The sequence below is a fragment of the Fulmarus glacialis genome, unplaced genomic scaffold (assembly GCF_000690835.1).
Source record: "Fulmarus glacialis isolate BGI_N327 unplaced genomic scaffold, ASM69083v1 scaffold42024, whole genome shotgun sequence".
Taxonomy (NCBI): domain Eukaryota; kingdom Metazoa; phylum Chordata; class Aves; order Procellariiformes; family Procellariidae; genus Fulmarus; species Fulmarus glacialis.
The window spans coordinates 1,189-22,313 of NW_009209449.1; the positions used below are offsets into that span (position 1 = coordinate 1,189).

Below are 21,125 nucleotides of genomic sequence, written 5' to 3' on the forward strand. Positions count from 1 at the left end.
TGTAATTTAGACTTGACTGCAGTGTGCACCTGGTGATTGTGAATTGTGTGCACGGTGGAATTCTGTTTTCCTGGAATATCTTCTAGCTCAAAAAACTTGCTGCAGTGAGGGAATGGTGTAATGCTTATGCTGTTTTTCATGCATTAATGTTTGGGGTAGGTCTTGCTTTTCCCTTGCAGCCAGGGCCAGCATGCTGTTATAATTGATAATTAAGATGCATTGGGAATATTATTAAATGCATTGTGAAAAATGTAATTGATGACGGCTTGCTGTGCCTGCTTTGGGTTTTGGTCAGTTGGGTGCATGTTCCTAATTTCAATATATTAGTAATTTATTGGGAAAATTGAAATCTGTGCATTTCAGATGGGTGAAATGCTGCCCTAATTGTTGCCAGCGATGTTTCCTAGCTAGAAAACCAGGACTGTGTGAAGCACTGAGTATTGCTGGCCCTCTTTCTTAGCAGGTGAGGCTTCCTGCTTCCCTCTAGGTGACAAACCCCCCAAATTGTCCCTGTTCACACAGACGTGATGGACACCATTGACACAGGTGAGGGTGGTACCATCTTCGTACAGCACAACTGTGCGTTTGCTTTGCTGAGGGATAAAGGAGGCACCCCTGGTTCTGGGATGCTCATACTGGCTAATGAAAAAAACATGCTGCATTCAGTGGAAGTAACTCTCTTGTGACCATTAAAGTTAATGTGTGTTTTGAGAATTACCTGGGACGTTCAGAGTACTGAACTGTTGTTACGTGATATCCTGCAGTCAGTTCCAAAGGAGTTCTGCGTGTTGCTTTTGGTGTGACACCAGGTTTGTCTCTTTTTTGGTTTGCTTCACAGCCTGGATAAGCTTTGAAAAGGTGACAGGTAACTACAGTGGCATGTGTCTGAGTCCGCTGCAGATGCCTATTTCCCTACCTGTCATGGCCCCCAGACAGCACAAAGCTGCTCTTTGCCAACCTCCCATGGGTTTGCTGACCTTCGGTTTTTTTCCCTCTGCTTACATTTCCACTTCTGGAAAATGTTTAGATTCTCACCTCACAAGTTTTATTAAATTCCCTTCTAGATTTTTCACTTAGATTCCCTTTTAGCGAGTCAGTCTGCTCTGGGAAATCTGTCACAAGCTCAGCGTTAAGATTTTGGTTGCAGGATAATTTGAATTAATATTAAAATAGAATGCTTTAAAAGAAACTCTGAGTACTTTCATTCTTGTTGGCTTAATTGGATCTGCTAAATGTAATTTAGACTGTTACAATAAGAAAAATATTCTTTGCCATCCATACAAAATGAGATAAATGCTTCGATAGTCAATTTTGAGGAATTGCTGGAGGAGAATCTTTGATCCACATTTGCCGAAAGCTAACTAGAGGGGAGCTCTGCTGAGGAGGACAGCTTTGTCAGCTCATGGATACCAGCGAGTGTTCCTAACCTTTGTAACTCTGTAAAGCTTTAACCTCATCATGAAAGTTCCCGATAGCAGCTGGGAGGATTGTTCTGCAGCCAATCAAAAGGGCTCGGTATTTGTTAGCCTCAGTTAAATAAGCAAGAATTGATATTTTGGCCTTCTCTTCAGAAGAGCTGCTTGCCAGAATGGAGCGGCGCTGCTCCTGGAGCATAGCAGACTGTATTTTCAAAAAGCTTATGTAAATTAGGGACTTTTTATCCTCTCGGAGTCCATGGTGTCTTGCTATTAAGATGTATGACATCAGGGCTGGGTCTTGCAGAATTGCATTACATGTCACTTAGTGTTTCTAGAACAAAAAGGAAGTAGCCCACGCTCTGTTTCAGGTGTATATTTCAGCCATTGTATTAATAGATCCATTCATCACTTTATCAGCCCGAATCTATTTAGTTTCTTAGCACTTTTCACTTGGACGTGTGATTTCTGAACTTCCATGTTACCACGTGTGTCTTTCGGTATTTGCTAAAGTGAGTAACATCATCTGCCATACTCAGAGTTGCTTTTTACTTCTGATCACCTCCAGAAGTGTAGTAATCTCCCTAAAGTGTTTCAGTTTCACTTTATCATTCTTATTCCTTGAAATTATTTTCAGCTTGACCTAAATGCTAACCTCAAAGACGTAAGGGAGTGAGTGTTTATTTTTATAAAATAATGAATCATCTTCTGGACGTGTCTTGTCTTTTTTGCTTTGATGAAAAGTAAATTCAAGGAAATGGGATCTGCTGGTTTTCAGTTCCTGAGCAGGTGCCCACGCTGACAGGTATGCTGCGTCACAGGAGTGACCAGCAGTTGAGCTGAGTTAAGTTTTGAACTTGCTGAACTGCATTGACAGTGAGCGTATGTGGGTGCAACAGGTTACCGGGTTTTTCTTCTAAGGTTGTTTTGTTGGAGAACAACTATTCTGAAAACTAAGAAGGGAAATGTACATATGTCCTTTCACACTGAACTATTTCTAGTTCTTCTTTCTGTTTCCAGCTATATTCTTCTGCTAAGATTAACGAAAGGGGGAAAACTCTGTTGCTGTGTGGATTAAATCAGTTGTGCGTGGGGGATTTTGAATCCCAAAGAGGGCCTTGCAAAAATTGTGATTTTTTTTTTTTTTCCTTCTCTCATGATTGTCTTGAACCTCTCCAGTGTTTGGAGGCTTTATGTTACTGAATTTGGGCTTGTCCTTGCAGCAGATAGCTTTGGAACTAGGTGTGACCTTGGCAGAGGAATTATCTCTAAAGCTATTGCAATTGCTTCCTTATCCTTTTGCTCTATGTTTGAGGCCTGGTAGTAAGCCACTCCTTAATTTCAGAATCCAAGAGGCTGGCCTCTGAAATATCAAACTTCCTTATTTGTGAATTTGTGAGATATGAGCTAGGATTAATTTTGCTTTTTAAATTCAAGCAAATGGCGTGAGTGAAGTGGACTGTCATTCAATGTCTGAAGGAACCTGCTTGTAGGAATGTGTATTAGTCGCTTATAGGGTGTTAGGAAGGATTCTTTCTTCTTGGGAGGAGAATTTTTGCAAAAACATGGTCTTCTGGTCTATGTGGCAGGAGTTAGTTCTATCATGGTAGAGCGAAAGCCCTTACAATGCTTATGCTCTGTGCTGTTGCTGGATTATTGGACTCCTTACCCAAATGCCTTTGAGCTTCTGAGCAGCTCTCAGAAAGGGACCTTGGAAGGCACCATCTTTTGCTGTAGAAAAAAGTGTTTGTCTATGTCAGGTTCCAGTTTGGAATCCAGCAGTTTCTCTTGTCTGTCTCACTGTTTACCCTCTTACTCTAATTATGGTCCTTGTTGCCCCGACTCAAAGTGAGATGATCCCGTTCCCCTCGCCCAGCAGGCTGTGATGGTGTGTATGTTTGTCTTGGCACTTCAAAAACTTCAATCTCCTTGGTTCCAGGTTTAAATTATTAGTGTACATTGATGTGTATAAGACGTAGGTAAACTCATGGGGAAATCAGGTAGTACCCAGGTAAGTTCATGAGGAATCCCAGCATAGCATAGGTGATGCTTGGTTAGTGTAGATGTCACTAATTCAGTAAGTCATTAGTTTCTTCTCCTTGAAATATGTTTTTTTACCTTCCTTTCTAGGAAGGGGTCTGGAGGAGGGAAAAATTCCCTTTCTGGTGAAAGGGGACTGGAGCATTATGACAGTCAAGTCTTTAAAAGCTTATGAGTTACCCGAGTCCTTGACGGCTAGCCGCTTCCTCTGCTGATGTTGTCGGATGTCAATAAAGAGAGGTTGAAGGCAACACTTCTAATGGAGGTAGAAATGAAATACTTGGAAAATACCAAGGATTTTCCTGTTTTGATTAATGAAAAATCACATAGGTGCTTAATAGCTGGTTAGACACTTGAGATGTGGAACTCTATAGAAAATCACTAAATTCACCTGTATTGTCTGGCTTGACTTCTAAAGCATCTTTGGATTATTTTTCCTAATAGAAGTGTTCTGGTCTCTTCAGCAGGTAACATCGAAAGGTGCTGGTTTAAACCCTAACGCAAAAGTGTGGCAAGAAGTACCCCAAGGGAGTGGTGAGGCTGTGCCACCAACAAATGGCGCAGAGCACTCGTGGCAAGAAACAGCGGCTGCGCAAGGGACTCATACCGAGGGTGAGATGTCGCGGGCCTATGTTTAAGCACTGGCCATGATACGTCCCGTGCTAGGTAGCACTGGGGGTATTCTGTAAGAGTTCAGCAGTGAGAAGCAACCTCCTGCTCTTGTCCTTGAGGTTGTTAGTGCTGGTGTAGCAACGAATATGAAATGAACATGAGAAAGCAGTAGAGTAAAGTTTATAGAGATTATAGGTCTGACCAGTGAGCTTTGGTTTAGGAATTCAAGAAGATGTCCAGAGCTGTGCTAGGACAGAATACTTCGGCAGGTAACAGGATCCAAGGGGCCCGGTGATGACTGAGTAACGCGCTAAGAGGGAAACAAGATGCTAAATGTGTAGAAGTGGATTCATGACTTGTCTTGTTCGCCATTGCTGCACTTTAGTATACACTTGACCCTGTGAACAGGAAGATAAGATCTGAGGGCCACCTGCGATCCTGGTAGATCACTGAGGTGCTGCTGAGACCTGTTAGACAGTAGTGTTTGTACTGGAATAGAAGCTCCAAAGCATCTATGGTTAGCTCCTTTCAGTTTAGTCTGTGTTCCATTTCAGTCCCCATTTTCCATCCTTACCACATGGTTACTCCTGTCCTCCAGAACTAAATATTCAAATGGTTTAACTCTCCTGATTTGGCGTAGAGTTGATAGGAAGCTAATTGTATAGCTGAGGTTACTCAAAATATGGCAGAGGCCTGTTAAGCAGGAAGCAGAAGATTCCCTGGAAAAAGGTTAAAGAAAAGTTAGGGATAAAGAAGAGAGGATTCAGTCTGTGTGACTCTGTCAAAAGTTTCTGGTAGGTCAGCGGAAGTGAAGAGAGAGTACTGAGTTTGTGCATTGGCTGAGAGAAACTCGTTTGTCTTTTCATAACAATATGAAGCAATCCTGGCAGTGTTACGCTGCTGGAAAGTTAAAGGCAATTTTTCCAAAGACGTTGTTGTTGCTTTTAAGCCATTTCTAATGTAAGTAGTTGAATAGTATCTCTTCTCAAAGTATGTTTTTTAGTGGATTCATCATTAGTGTGGAAAAGATTTAGCAGAGCAGTTGATTTTTTGAACAATCTCCTTTGCCTGTCAGATTAAACTGAAATTGCGCTTGTTTCTATCTCAAGCAGCTGTGGTGAAGACTAAGCTGAGTGTCCTGAACAAGAGATTGGCCAATTTCAATGTCGTTCCACTGTGTTTTGTAACAATCACTAGGTGCTCCTGAGTCCTTTATATAAATAAGAATCATGTAATGTATTGAAGTGATGTGAGCTATTTTAATGCTTTGTTTTTAGGAACCTCATTTAAATATTTTAAATTTCAGATGGAAAGCCTGTTTTTTAGGTCCTCTGCCACTTTTGCGGATCTTACATTTCACGATCCTATTATTTACTTATCCCTGAGACCCTAGTGCAAATCAGAAGATCCTTCTGAAATTGGAGAGGTAGAAAGTGCTGTCCAATACAAAGTAGTCGCTGAAAGTCTAAGAAACATGCACTAAGTCTAGACACTTTCAGTTACAGCATTCTTGAGTATTTGTTTTAATGTTGGTAGCCAAAATTTTTCAAATGGAAAATATTCTGAAGCTTACAGTAGGTTTTCTGTTGATGACGTGTTCTTTTGCCAGGTAACATAGAGATTTCAGAGGATAGCTGCAAGCAATATGAAGTGATGTATTCCCCATCTTGCGAAGCCACAAGAAATGGCACAGGAGTTGATGAAGCATCTGCAAATGGAATTGTCCTAGCCACTGAAGATCTTGGATACCAAATCTATGAAGTGTCTGGTGAGTATTCAAGTTAGAATACCACTGTAATCCTCTGTAGTCTGCTGCAGTCATGATGTGACTTGTAAATCCTGAGTAGGAACTTTGAAATGTTCCATTCAATGCGTATTCAAGAAGATCCAAGGCAGCCATAGCGCTTGGCCAAGTAGGTGAAAACCGTGGGATCCAAGTCATTTTGAGAATGTGTAGTATGGTGGTCTTTAAGCATGTCTCATGACCTTTTCCTCTTGGTCTTACCCAGAAGGATTCATTCTTTTATTGTACAATGAAACGCGTTCTTGATTGTATTCTTACCGTGAAACTGAGATCTGATGTGAATGTGGCAACTTTTAGGTGAAGGCAGCTCCACTGTGTCCACAGAAGACATTAGAGAATGTTTGAAAAAACAACTTGAATTCTGCTTTTCACGGTACAGTACAGTTAATTCAACTTTGTATAAACCCTTTATTAAAGTCGTTGAGAAATTTTTCGCTTTTTTGGCTTGATATGTGCTGTCATCTTCATAAAAATGTTAACTATGAGTGAGAGTTGGTTGCGATATGAAACAAGATTTGCTAAAATGCTGTAGAAACCCTGTGGTATCTTTCAGCTCTTTCAGTCCTGTCCGTGCATCCTTGTCCTTTAATGAGAATTGAGTATGACTTCTGTGCTTCACAATTGTAAGGTACTGAGATAATTTAGCTGTGTATTACCAGAAGAGGTCTCTCTGGCAAGATCCTTTTTGCAGACTAACATGTAGAGCGCTGTAACTTTCATTAAGTTTTTTAATTATCTTCTGCTTTGTGTTGATCTGCTAGGATTTTTTCCAGAAGAGAAAATCTGAGTACATTGCGGCTAGAATTAGTGGTGAATGGTATTGGTGAATATTTAAGCTGGCAGTTACCCTGTTGTTTTGAGGCTTCTGTAAGTAAAGTTCAGGATTTTTATAAAATAGTGAACTTATGTCTTTTTAGTGAGAATCTTTCAAAGGATCTCTACTTGATGTCTCAAATGGATAGTGATCAGTTTGTTCCAATATGGACAATTGCCAACATGGAAGGTATTAAGAAGCTGACAACTGATATGGACCTTATTCTTGAAGTTTTGAGATGTAAGTCTTGGTGTTTAGTGTCTGTATTAGTAGAACAAAGAATCCTCCCTTGCTTTAGAGAAATGTATTAGTCTCTTAACTGGTTATGGCATATTTTTCTGGTAAATGGTGATGGGAACCTCGTTCCACAGAGATGTTGAATAAGTGGCTGGTCCAGACTCCTGAATTCTAGTTATGCTTTATAATGATCTGCCTAAATCTGCCCCAGTAAGAGGTTACTCTAAAATATTGCTGGCAATGAAAGTCTTATTCTGGGAGTAAACCTAGTCGTCTGATTCAGTGCAAAGGTTTACTAGAAATGATAAAACTAGAAAAAGCTTATTAGAAAAAGTTAGCTTCAATTCTTCTGACATACTGTCCTGTGCTGGTTCTGCATATGGCTTCTTGTGGAAACAGTTGTAAGTGAACTTTTAAAGTCTTTATTCGGACTTGATTTTCTTCGTCTTATTTGAACTTTTCCTATTAGGGCTCTGTCTAGGAATGTTTTTCTATCCTGTTACTTGAATTTGAGCTGGGAGAGAATTGAATTTGGGACTGAGCTTTTTAGATATCTGAGCTGTAGATGGAGGCAACATCAGACAAACAGCTAAAACGTACTGAAGATCTAACAGACTATAGCTGATAAAACAGCCCTTTACCCTGAATTCAAGAAATCTGGTTTCTTAAGCAGTCCATCGCAGTTCTTTGTTACAAGTTGGATAATGGAGTCTAGTGCTGCTGAGATGTTTTGCAGTGCACAATGTCCAATGTTAAGCTAACTTTTATATTTTAATTTTAGCTTCTCCTATGGTACAAGTGGATGAGAGAGGGGAGAAAGTTAGACCAAACCACAAACGATGTATTATCATTCTCCGTGAGATCCCTGAAACAACGCCTATAGAGGTAAATAAATCGAAAAGAAAGAAATAAAAGCCTGTTGATGTTTTTGGAAGGTATCTTCAACAGTGCTTCAAACAGCAACAGGAAGTGTTGCTTAAAAGGTCAACTGGTATTTAATTTGATTAAACACAGATATTTTTCTTGTAAACCACATAAGTAATTTTTTCTGCCTGGATGTATTGTCAAAAAAGCCAAAGCAAAAACTTGTTGTCGTTGTTGTCCCTTCCCATTATTTACTAATGTATTAAAATGCTCTTAAGTAAACTTTTTTCCACCAAAAATTGAGCTAGCTAGGCTTTTCTGGAAGGAAGTTTGAACTGGTCTCTTTTCAGATCCAAAAATAAAATCAGTCCAGGGCATAGCTTGGAATTCAGGCTGAATTTTTGTCACAGTGGTAACTTTACTTGAAGTCAGATGGTTGTTTTGGCAGCAAGAAATGTTACTAAACATTTCTCATTCATTGTGACCCAGTGTGAGCTGAGCTCATTATGTTCAGAGAAGGGAGGATAATAAAATTCCTACTGATATTTGGCTAACAGAATGATTTAGTTCTTTGTTTTTTAAAGTTGTAACACAGGGTGTTTGTCTACTAGCATTTTTAATTAGTTCTTTTAATGCAAACACTGAACAGCTGCTTTGCCCTCTCTATAAAATCTGATTATTGCAAAGCTGTCTAAATCATTGCCTTGATTTAGAAATATTTCTTAGAATCATTCTTGTTGAGATGACTCTTCTGATCTGTAAGCCATGTTTTTGTTACCTCTTTCGTATAGAAATATCACCAGTTCTACACTGATCTTGATTTTCTTAACCGGATGGGCTTGCTAGTTTTTATTAGGGGAGCTCAGTAGGTTGGGCTAGTATTCTTGGGTTCAGAAACAGGTAGAGGATCATTTGGTGTCTGGCAGACCTGTCAAGGGAATAAAAGAACATCCCTGATCAAGGGAAAATTGCAGCTGAGGAGCTGGAGTGTAGACTTTTGTTGGTTTAGTGTTCAATTTACAGCTTAGAGCTAGGTCCGCTTAACTGCCCGACTTCTTCTCTCCCCTAGGAGGTTAAGGCTCTGTTTAAAAATGAAAACTGCCCCAAAGTGATAAGCTGTGAGTTTGCTCACAACAACAACTGGTACGTTACATTCCAGTCAGATACAGATGCGCAACAGGTAAGGCTGCCTTCAAGTGTTAATGACATCTCAATTTTGTTATTAATAATTCCCTTGCAAAAGAGAATTGCACACATGCTTCCTGCAGCTAAAAGAAATGTTTATTTACAGATGCTCCTTTTGTTATTTTAAGAGGTTATTGGCAAATTCTAGTTAATAGAGAAAAAAGCTGAGAGATTGTAGGGTTATAAGTCCCTTGTCTGCCTCTTGCCTCAGTACTCTCTGGCCATAACTGGCATCTCGTATCCTGAATTTGAAGTACTAATTAATTTAGCTGGGCTAACAGGGAAGCACATTGCTACACATTCATGTTAAATCATGTAATATCTTTTGAGAAGCACAATTTTATCAAGATATTCTAATGTTAATCTTTTTTGTATCTGCAGGCATTTAAATACTTAAGGGAAGAAGTGAAAACCTTTCAGGGCAAGCCAGTAATGGTAAGGCTGCTTTATATGAGGTTTCTGTTTGAATTGAGTTATATATTGTTTCTATTTGAACGATAGTGTGCATTTATGGCGGGGGAGCTAAGGAATTAGCAGTGGGATAGTTCATAACACTTGCTCTGTAGGCTGTTAACTTGAATGAGGTCATGGGCAGCTTTGAAAAATTACAGTTCAGTGGCTGCTGGTTATTCACAGTGCTGCTTCCCATGAGGTGTGAAATACATTCCTGTTTCGTCTTTCCTTCTCCACTTTCCCCAGAATCTGGGTCTGCAGAACTCAGGAGAGGGACTCTTGCCATCATGAGTCTCTAGCTTGAGTTAGCTGCTCTACAAATAAGGCTGGAGCAAGCTGTTTGTACTGTGAGAGGAACCGTCCAGCAAACTGGACAGTTACTGCTATAGAAAGCAGCGTTTATCTTAAACTTGATAGATTCTCTAGCTAAAGCAGCATGTGTCCTTCCCTTTAGCATGCTGTAAGAATGTAATCTGTGTTGATTTTTATCAGAGTTTTTATTTGTAAGCAGTAATCAACCTACTTCCTCTTCACATTCCTTCTGTTATCATTTCAGTAGGCAAAAAAGATTTCATGTTCTGCTTCTCCTTTTCTCCCAACTAACGTATGTGGTGTGATTTGATATCTTGCAGGCAAGGATAAAAGCCATCAACACATTTTTTGCTAAGAATGGTTACCGGGTAGTGGATTCCAGTGTCTATACTCAGCCAGTTCAAACACAAGCACAGTTTGCCTCGCCACTGTTCATGCAGCCTGTATATAGTCCTCAGCAGTACTCTATTTACAGCATTGTGCCTCAGACGTGGTCTCCAAATCCTGCACCTTACTTTGAAACACCACTGGTAAGTAACAGCTGATGAAAATGAGGGGAGGTAGCCCAAAACATCAGTAATAATTTGGTTAACAAATCAATAGGGTTAGTGGGCTTTTCAGCTGTAGAATGCACAGGTTTTCTAGTCAGATCCCTCTGTTTTATGATACTTCATGTTATATCTTGGACCTGATAAAGCAAGATTGTCAGAGAGGCTGCGTGTCTCGCCATTGGCTGCCATTTATTTCAAGAAATTTTGGTGTGAAATTCTGTTATCCAGTAGCTAGTGTAGGAACAGTAGCTCCTGTTATCCAGTAGCTAGTAGGAACAGGAGGACTCTGATGCCAAAGTGGATATGCAGACTGTTAACCTGGTGGGGTTTTCTCTTTAGTACTAAGTTTACAACATACTAGATACAGTAGCCCAGCATAAAAGTACAAACAGACTAGATGAATAACTGCCAAAGCTGATCTCATAAAACTGCAAACGTTTTTCTTTTTAGTTCAGCCATTGAGACTGTTCTGTCTGTTGCAGGCCCCCTTTCCTAACGGTGGATTTGTGAATGGCTTTAATACACCAGGATCATATAAAACAAATGCTGCTTCTTTGAGTATAGGTCGCCCATTCCATAGAAATCGGTAAGATAGCTCTGTCAGTTGTTTGCTCTCTGAGAACTTACAGTATTGAGATCCTGAAGTGTTGCTTGCACTTGTAAAATGCAGTGCCTTCTGATGGGACTAGGTTACTTACTTCGTTTATCAAATATGTATGACGTTTTTCAACTTGATTTATAACATAAAATTAAAATCAAGGTGGCAGCTTAAAATCCTAAAATAATGGACATATGTGCTGGAGAGAGCAAAGGTAACTCCTTAAACAGCCTCAGAGGAATTTCTGCAGACAAAAAAATAACTTCCTCTTAAGGTAATACTTCTAATTATGTTTGTTATACGCAGATTATAAACTCCTGCAGCACAAACGTAAGCTTTTCCTGTTGTGTGATTAGTCTTGCAGAGAGCCATTCAGTTTATGCAGCTGAGAGTTGCATGCCCTGACTGCTGTATGCTAAAACTGCTTGATGCCGAGTCTGTCACTATAATTTATTTGCTTTATCCCCATCTTTTCCTGATAACTGTAAGGACTCAGATATAAACACTGGGGAGGAGGACACAGCTTTATATTTGCTGGAACAGTACTCTGTAAATACAATGGAATAGTAATCTGTTTGTGTGGGTGGAAATGGTTTTATTTGCAAGCTCTTTCGCTATATTCAGCATGCGGGCTGGTAGCATGGGAATTGCTTTTTATACTGTTTGAGAAATCGGTTGACAACTGCCATAAGTGGTTTTGTGATGCAGTTAAGGTTTGTGGCTGTTGGCAGAAGGTGAACTTTGGAATTTGGGCTGCGGTGACTCAGCAGAGTCTTAATACAGGCTGTGAAGCTGGTAGTATGACTCTACTTGGAAGACGGGGCAGCTGATTCAGTTACAGCTGCTCAGCTCTCAACTGAGATCTTTTTATAAAGGGGTTTTTGTTTTATTTTTTGACTTAAATTGTGCCCAAACTTAAACCTGTAAAACTCTCACGTATATGGATCCTCTCAGAAGTATGGATGCTGAAACTGTACAAGAATTGTATGTGCCCAAATATTAACATCTTGAAATGCCCACATGTTCACTGCTGCCTTGTAGAAAACATCTGTATAATCCTTAAGCTTTTAAAACTCTTTTGGTTATGTTAAGACTTTAATTTGTGAAACTTCAGTCATTGTGAAGTTATAGCTTTAGGGTCAAGCGTGTACAGGTTCTGCTGGTCTGTCTTGGTTGTCTTATCTTTCGTGCCAATCTTGCTCAGCCTTTGTGCTAGTACCAAGCTCTGGTTTTGCGGTAATAAATCTTCATATTCTGGAAGCAGACGTTAGTTATGCTTCAAAAAAAAAGGTAACAGTGAGGCACAGCCTTGAAGGTTTGGCCCAGTGATGATCAAGTATCGCGCTAAGAGAGAACAGGTCCAACAGTCGATTGTCTGGGCAGCCTGCACTTCATGCTTTTCCTTCTTTTTGCTCTCTCACATCATCTCTTCTTCTCTCTGCTTTTTTTCTTCCTTATCTTTCCTTGTCTTTTCTGCTTTGCTCTTCTGCCCAGACAAGATTGTGGCCTTCTCAATGACGGGTAAGATTATGAGATCTGAGGGCTGACTAATGACTTGAGAATCTTCCGTTTTAAGAACGAATTGAACAAAATGGAAGAATTTAGTTATCTTACCTCCTCGTCCCTATGGTCTTTGCTGATGGAAAACTTAATCTTATTGGGGCCTTAAAACTGGTTCTTAATGCTTCTTCAAGCTGTAAAGTGTGAATTAGTCTTTGTTCAGCGTATCTTCTCTTGAACTGCAGAAGAGTTCATTTGGAGAGGTTCATCCAGCTGCTCCTTTTGGGTTTCTGTCTTAGCTCATTAAACTTGATTTGTTTTGTCATACAGGCAGTTAATAGTTAAGTATTGGATTTTTCTCTGTAGCTAAACATTTGTTTAAGCCCATCATATTTATTTTGCCCTGATTTGTTGCCACATTCTTGTGGGAAAGGAAGATTGAGTCTTTGTAACAGAGAATCCTCAGTGCCAATATCAGTTAAATTGATATTTTTCTGTCTAGCCATCTAAAAGGTAACTTAAAATGTCTTTGGTAAAGCAGATTAATTTGGCGATTCAAAATTGGGCTATTAAAAGGTGATTTTTGTTCTCCTTTCTGGTTACATATGAAATGCTGCAAAACTTTCAGCTGTTAATTGCAAGGCTATGGAGAAGTCTCTCACATGGCGGTGAAGTTGATTTTTAAAGTACCACAGGCTGAGCAGAGGGAGGAATCTGCTGCTGCTACAGCCCTATCACTTACTGCTGTTCTGAGTTAGTGCTAACAAACGATAATTTCTCATTCATTGAATTCTCCTATTTTGCTTTCTTTTCCTCCCAACTTAAATTCTCTGGCCAAGTGGGAGAGAACAAGTTTATTGGTGGAAGCTGGAAGGAAACTACCTTTTTGTTAGGCAGTCTAGGGTCTGTGGCATCTACAGCATGCCTTTTCATATTTGCTTAGCTTAGAGAAACTAAAAGCTGCATGATTTATGGTCTGTTGAAAGAAAGGACCTTTTTCAGGTTGCAGGCTGCTCCTTGATTACTCTGTAAGAGATCATGTAGTCAAGTTAACTTCTCCTCCCAGACAGGAATCGTACTTTGGCTGGCAGTGGGAGAATTTCTTCTGATTGCATGGAATGTTATAATGAGATTTGTTTAAAAACAATAAGCATGCAAAATCCTCCTTCTGTCCTTAAATTATGAGATGCGCAGAGTTGACCAGAGGAGAAGGATATAGTTTAAGGTCCTTGCTTAAGCTTGCTGAAGCTGATTGGTGCTGCATGGAAAAGACAGCGAGGTGCAGAAGTGGAAAATAGTCTAAGGCACCTGAATGCCGCTCCAGAAAACTGTTCCATGTTATGGTAGGTCAGAGTTTTTCTGGGTAATTCTGCATTTAAGTTCCAGAGCCTTAACTTGCAGAAACACTGAGCATGCACAGCTGCATCTATGTTCAAAGGAAATACAACTTTAATGCTGAATAATCAATAACTGGGTAAAATGTCTGGGGTATTGTAAACTGCAGAGTCAGTGTTGTGGGTGTTTGATAGCAGGAACAGTGAGACTAAGATCCTGGCTTTTCAAGCTCTTGGGGAGGTGGGCTCTCAGCTACCCTAGCCTTATCTCCCCTGTTCTCTTCAGCCTATTTAGTCATCATCTACTCCTGGCTTCTTGTTTCAGTTCGGTTTTTTTGCTTGTGGCCAGATGAGTTTGTTCCTCAGGCTTGGCTTAGTTCTCCAGATCACTTTCCAATACCCTGTGCCTGTGCTGCAGGCCGAGGCAAATGAAGAATCCCTCATTGGATTCTTCTGGCTCTTCTACCACCCCTAGGTTTTGGGGGTGTTTTGTTGGTTGGTTTGGGTTTTGGGTTGGTTTTTTTTGCCCCCTTTGGTATCTGTTGGGCAGTGATCTCGATGTTTTCTTCAAATGGCAACACTTGACAGGAGGGGAGGTTGCAAGAAAACTAGAACAAAAGGAATAGATGGAGGTAAGGAAGAACAATTTTCTTTGTTCTTGACAAATGTGTGTAGGAAACAAGTTCTCTGATGGAGTTCCAGTACTTACTGACCTCCTCCTTTCTTGTCAGCTACGAATGAACTGTAGTTGGTGCTAGTTTTGCATCTTGTTCTTTAAACTCTGGATTACACAGCTGCTGCTCTGTGTCCTGCAGTGTGAAGCCTCACTTCCGATCATCTAACAGCTCAGAACATGCTGTGGAGGGTCCAGCTGCCGTCAGTATCATGCCAGTGGGGGATGGACCACTGAACAGAACCAACTCAAGGAATTTTGTTATGGAGCGACATAACAGTACGTTAACTGGGCACCAAGACCAAGGTTATTCCCAGAAGGATTCTCCTACCGCGCAGATGGAGCAGAATGGAGATTATGGCATTGGCAGGGGCAGGTAAAGAACTGTGTGTAGCGCTTTTTGCTGCAACACAACAATGCAGTTGGGACGTGGTGTTGGAGGTTCAAATGACTTGTGTGAGCCAAGGATCACCAACCATTGGCACAATAAGTATTTCTGTAAAGATTGACCAGGACAAAACTAACATTTAAATAAACCAGGCGTGATAAATACTTAACTGGGAGCATGAATGCTTCCTGCTTGACTGTACAGCTATTAGTTATTCTGACAAACATCTTGCAGTAAGATAGTGAGGTGTCTTTATTTCAAAATAACTGCCTTATTTGTCCCCAGAATTAAAACAGTTGCTGAAGTAAAGTTGGTATTTGTGTTGCTGTAAATAATAAGCAAATTCTTGGTTGGGGAATTTGATGCTTCTAAAGATTGTAAGATCAACTGCTTTTATCTTCTGTCTGTTAATTCAGGATTTAGACACTTAAAAATAAGTGGCCAACACAGATACGTGAGAAATCAGATGAATAAGTTTATTACTATAAAATTATAGGATACTATTCTATAATATTATAGTCTAATTGTCATTGTGCTTGTTCAGATACAATGCTCTAGGGTACCTCCTCCACGGGGAGAGAAAAGAGAAATTGTTTCCCGTATTGGCTATGTTCCAAGAGTGTAAGAACTTTGACCCCTCCTGAAGATGGAGAACATCCCAGAACTGTATCTTGAGAAACATCAGTAGGCTGCTGTAAATCCCCTGCCATAGGCTCCCCTTTGTGCAGATGAGTGCACGCTTCAGCTAGATGAATGTACTTACTGACTTTTTTTTGCCTTTAAAGGAGGAACGTTTTCAGAGGTCGGAGGAGACGAGAAGATGACCGGGTTTCCGTAAGTTCCACTTCCCTTATTGCAAGGAGTTGCACAAAGTGCAATGTGTTGGCTTTGCATTTATTGAAGGAACGGCATAGTCCTTAAATTCCCAGATTACGCTGTGGGTATTTAGTGTTTCTAGGAAATTCCCTGACACTTGCTCTATGCTTTTAATGCTAGGTGTTATGGCTCTATTAACAGGTATTTTCCTTCTCTAGAGACCTCAGCCTTCAGCAGAAACAAAGACTCAGACACCAAAGTTTGACTTGCTAGCATCAAATTTCCCACCTTTGCCTGGCAGCACAGCAAAAATACCGGGAGAGCCTGTGCTGGAGAGCAGGATGTCCGATATCGTTAAAGGAGCCTGCAAAGAAAAGGTACCTGCTCTTGTCTCTGGCAAGTGCACAGGAGTATGCATATGCTGTCTCTCCCTTCTCCCCTGCTTAAAGAATCAGTTTATGTTAGAGCTGCACATTAGAATGCTTTAAGCTCAAACATCATACTATGTTTGTTAATATAATAGCGCATTTTCTGTCTTTCTGTTCTTGGATTTCCTTGGCTTTTTGCGGGTATTTAGCTGAAGCTTCTGTAATTACATTATTGTAAGCTCGGTACTGTTTTGGAATAAAGCAGGCAAATGAGGAACGTTGGCTGTTGAAGTAGGAACAGTTTGTGTGTAGTGTAGGCAAGGGCTGTTTCCAGATGAATCTGTTGTTTGAGCTGGTGGGGCTACGCATTGATAATCTGGGTGATACAGCCTTCTCATTTTATCCGCTGTTTGTTTTGCCCATGTAAAGGGTGATTGCTTTAGAGGCGATGCTCCAAAAGAAGTAGAATTCCTATAACCAGGACTTGAGCAGCCTTTGGAAATATCCCACTTTTCAGATGTCTTGAACTGGCATATTGAGGAGCAATTTAAGCACATCTGCGATCTTTCCATATTTTGCAACTTATGCTTTCTGTACAGGAAAGCAAAGATTTGCTGCCCAGCTGTCCAGCTCCTGCTCAGGAAGAACAGACGCACAGCACTGTCCAAGAGCCTGTGACAAGTGTGAGTTCACCGAGCGAGACTGAAGCTGTGGTGTTAAGGTATACAGATTACTTGAATGAAGAATATTAAAATTTGCATGTTGTAGCAAAGACTCTAGCTGGTGTCCGGCAAGGTGGCAGTAATGGTTGTTGTTTCTTCTCTGTCTGTGGTAGGCAGCTTCTCTAGAGGCCACTATATGGAAAAAACAAATCGTGGTGGTAATGGCTGTACCATCCTGTTCTGCAAAAAACGCAGTTGTGACTTCAAAGAAAGAAAATACTTTCTCAAACATCAATTTCTGTGTTAGTAGGTTTTAATGTTAAATTGTTCTTGATTTAACAGCACAGTTCAGCCAGACAGCAAACCAGAGGAAGTGTCTGCTCAGAAAGATGCTACAAGCCACGCTTCCCCGCCGGTGTCTGTCTCTCCTGTCAGTGCTGCAAAGCCGCCAAGGACAAATACCACTTCACCTTCTACTAATGCAAGTGCAGCTCCTGCTTTGTTGATGCAGGTAAGGCCCAGAGCAGGGAGTGAGTGGGGAGCATGGGGAGCTTTCTCTTGGATGTGCCGATATAGCACTTGGGACCTTCTCTTGTGCAGTTTGCCACGGCTGTGGTGTAATCGCTCCCTGTACGTGTTCTTGCTGTTGTGCCTTGACATTGTGCCTGGGATAGTCTGGAAGAGCATAGCGTGGTCATTCTGGTATGTAAACCTTGCTCTTCTCCCTTGGTCCCAAAGGAGCCACGCAAGCTAAGTTATGCTGAAGTTTGCCAGAAGCCCCCAAAGGAGCCTCCTCCAGTTCCTGTTCAGCCTCTTAGGGAACATCGCACCAACATAGTTCCCCCTGCCAAAAATGAAGAAAATGGCACACCTGAGAAGGCTTCGGAGAAGGCTCATGACAAGGTTGAAGGTCGAATGAAGGATTATTCTGGGTTCCGAGGCAACGGGCCTCCCAGGGGAGCTGCTGGGAAAATCAGGGAACAGAGGCGCCAATTTGGACGCAGATCATCGCCTCAGGGAGCACCTCGACGTATCGGCAAGGAGCAGTATGTGCCACCCCGGTCACCAAAGTAACGCTTGTGCAGCCAATTATTCTCTATTTAATTTGAGCTGTGGACTAATAAGCAGCAAAGGAGACTGTGAGAAAGAAGTATTCATGAAGGGGAATACTGAACTGGAGCGTGGCTTGTGTGGAGAAGTTGTGGAGGGTCCCAAAATTCATCTCTAAAAGTGATTTCACAAATGCTGGAGGATTCCAATCAATATAAATATAGAGATTATAATTTTTGTATTTTTGTTTTTAATTTGCAGAGGGTTTCCTGCTTGAAATCAGTTTTGGGGTTGTGAACTAGCATTTTGACAAAGTGAAAGAATATGAATTGACAAAATAACCTGTCCCTCAGTGTAGGAGGAAAAGGATAAGAGAATATTATTTTTGAAAAATGAGCATTTCTGTAAAATTAGAACTTTTTTTAACCTATTTAACATTTGGCTTGTCGGATGAAGTGTCTGCCATTGATGGCCTTGCATTGCAGAGCACGTCTGCAGCTGAAGTGCTTGGTCGGCGTGTGAGTGGGATGAGTGCAGCCAGATACTGTTGTCATGACTTAGTCACTGATGATAAAAACTGAATGTACTACTGTAGTAAACTTTGTGTTTCCAGCTTGAAGTATAGTCTCTTGACCTTACTAATAATTAATTCAGCAAGCTTTTTAAACTATAATTTTTACAGGATACTGGATTGTAGATCAGAGCACATGGACAGCAAAAATTGTCTTCTAGACGCGATTGGAAGGAGGCAGAAGGGAGCACGTCAGAATTTTTAATTTGCCCTTTTTCCTCTCCTCCTTTTGAGGGCAGCTTCTTAGGTTTGTTTTTTTTTTTCTTGCTTGTTACTTTCTCTAATTTCTTTATTACAGACTTTTGTGCATTTATCATGGTATGTTTTCCTGAGGCAGGCCCAGTATAGGATTGATGGGTGGCTACACAGTACGTGATGTTAGCTTCACAAGTAAAGAGCCTGGAATTCCAGTTGCAGATGTGGAATTCTGCCTTGCAGGTGGGAACTCTGGGTACGGAGTTCTGCATGCCCCCACCAGGGTTAAACTGATGTCTCTCTGAATGGCTGGGTTTTCTATATACTGACCTATCTTTGTGTTCTGGAGTAGGGTATTGGATGCTGTATACTAGAAATCAGGGTTTATATCTACTGGGAACTCATTGTTTACAGCTGATGTAGTAGCAACTGACTGTTTTTTAACTGTTTAAAGTGGAACTAGAGGTAAAGAGTTAAACCCCTCATGTACAGAGAAGCTACTTGAAAGGTAGCATCTTGCCTAGCTGTATGCTGACTAAATTTGCAACACTATTGTGTAGTAAGTGGTTAAGTTTAAAGGTGATTACCATAATACTGAAATAGGAAAATTCAGTGCATTAATCTGCCAAAATCAGCATGCCAGGGTTCAAAGTTCTGTATAAAGTGTTAGGAAAAAGTAGCTTCCAGCAGTAAGAATCACACCTTTTTTTTTTTTTTTTTTCTTTTTTTAGTGAATAGCAAGTGTACAAATTTAAAGTCGTAAGTTGTGAACACTGGAAAACTCAATTGTGATATATACCGTAAACATCTTAGTAATATATGCTAGTGTTGCCATTAGAATGAATGTAAGTGGCAGTTAAAATAACTGTGAAAATTTTCATCTTCTGATTTCTTAGCCAGATAACCCATGGCGACTTTTTACTCAGTAGGCATTCTCTATCAACTGCTTTGAGAACACTCATATCTATTTTTATAAATATATATATAAAGCCAGAGTTGTCATTTCTCTAACTTATTATTCAGCTTGGCAATTGCTTTGATTTGATTCATAACACAATATAATGTATTTATGCAGTTAACTGTTCATTTCTACGCATGTTATATATATATACATATATATATAAAAAAACCAAAATCATTATTCACTTTTAAACTACCTGTACTTTGGGAGGTTTTTTTAATTTAGTAAAAAAATCGTTGATCACGTCTACAGTTTAGGGATGCTTACAGAACCCTTCTCTGTTTATTTCGATAATGCTACATTTGTTGGAATGATAGAGGAGTTTAAATATTTAAAAGTGTTAAAGTTCTGAAAGGAAATTAATTCAAAGTTAGTTTTTAATCATTTTAAAGGCTATAAACAACTACTGCAATCAAACTGGAAAAAACAAACCTCTATGACAGTCACAGATATTTAGGATAGATGTGCACTGTCATTGCAAAGTTGAGTGAGTGTTGGGATGCTAATAGCTGCCGTAAGCTGTTCGCTGTTCAGAGGAAGAGTTGTTTGGGAAGAGGCTTGTGCAGATGTTGATCTCTGGCCTCCGTGGCAAAGGCGGCGTGCTAATTCTGATCCACGCAGGCATCCGCTTTCAGTGCAGTGCATAGAATAGCCTTGTAGTTCTGAAAGATCTGAATTTTTAACAATTGTGAAATGTAACTTCTTCATTTATTAGATGTGGGAAAAAAAAATAACTGCAGTTCAGTCTTTCTTGTAAGGTGATTGGAAAAACTTGACTGTGGAAAGGATGCTTTGTATGTCCTGGGCGTGCGTTTTCCAGCAGCAGATCATGGCTCTTGTACAGTGTATGCAAATAAGTCTGTAAACCTGTTGGCTCTTTCCAGCATATTGTAACTTTTATCAGATTAGGGCGCTCATAATTATTTATTTAATACCTGCGTGCAAGGATTTAATATTAGCATTTCCCTTCTCCCCCCTCCCCCATTGCCATTTATAACTGTGGTTTTGTTTTTTTTTCCTTTCTGTTCTTCTGGGGGGCGGGAAATAATCAAGTAAATATAAAGGCTGTGAAAATCATAGTTTTGTGTGCAAGTTCTCCTGCAGTTCTTGTATTGCATGGCAAACATGTAACTTAGACGGGCTAGCTGCTACATTCTCATCCCCAATAATGGACTCGGGCAAGCTGTTGTGTCTCTACCCACCAAGTTTGCCTGTTCTGACAGACTGGGGGAAACGGGGACAAAGCGATCGTTTGGGAGCCAGACTGACTGCTGGTACAGCTCATTGATTTCGCTTGAGCTGTGTCATTTTATCAGCAGAGGTGAAACTGTCCCTTCTTCAACAGCGATGTTCAGTGTGCACTTGAAGTGACAGAGAACAGTTCTCCGTGGTTCCTTCTTGGTAGCTTACCACACGATGTAAGGACAAATTTTCCTACTCTGCTGATATTAAATACCAGAAGGTGCAAATCACACGTAACTTCCAGTTTTATGAACTGTGACTTGTTTTCAGAATTGTTGACTTTTGTTAGCTACAGAAGTATACTTCCCCAGTTAAGTTCTTTTCCAAATTATTGTGCATGGAAAAGATTGGGCCACTCTCTTGTACTTCTGCTGGGGAGTGAAAAGAGAAGTAATTATTTGCATGTGATAGTAAAATTAAAAGTGCAAAAAGTTTTTTCTTTTGATTTCTAAAATTAAGTTAGTTTTATAGTATCTTACA

General features: G+C 40.3%; 1 protein-coding gene across 1 annotated transcript; it reads left to right on the forward strand.

The window, feature by feature from the left end:
- The first annotated feature begins 527 nt into the window (after nucleotides 1-527).
- Nucleotides 528-18,499, forward strand: LARP4 (La ribonucleoprotein domain family, member 4). The gene is made up of 16 exons (XM_009576830.1): nucleotides 528-546; nucleotides 3,900-4,067; nucleotides 5,677-5,835; nucleotides 6,169-6,244; nucleotides 6,789-6,925; nucleotides 7,704-7,807; nucleotides 8,856-8,966; nucleotides 9,353-9,406; nucleotides 10,057-10,266; nucleotides 10,770-10,873; nucleotides 14,535-14,768; nucleotides 15,566-15,614; nucleotides 15,815-15,973; nucleotides 16,564-16,685; nucleotides 16,969-17,137; nucleotides 17,365-18,499. The coding sequence occupies exons 1-16, from the start codon at nucleotides 528-530 to the stop codon at nucleotides 17,698-17,700; spliced, it is 2,211 nt and encodes a 736-aa protein (XP_009575125.1). The 3' UTR covers nucleotides 17,701-18,499.
- Nucleotides 18,500-21,125: the final 2,626 nt, after the last annotated feature.

What these genes read in the sequence shown, in the direction of transcription:
- LARP4 (XM_009576830.1), top strand. An exon ending in CTTGAATTCTGCTTTTCACG is followed by an intron (nt 6,245 to 6,788) that starts GTACAGTACAGT and finishes ATGTCTTTTTAG; the next exon opens with TGAGAATCTTTCAAAGGATC. An exon ending in GAGAAGATGACCGGGTTTCC is followed by an intron (nt 15,615 to 15,814) that starts GTAAGTTCCACT and finishes TTCCTTCTCTAG; the next exon opens with AGACCTCAGCCTTCAGCAGA.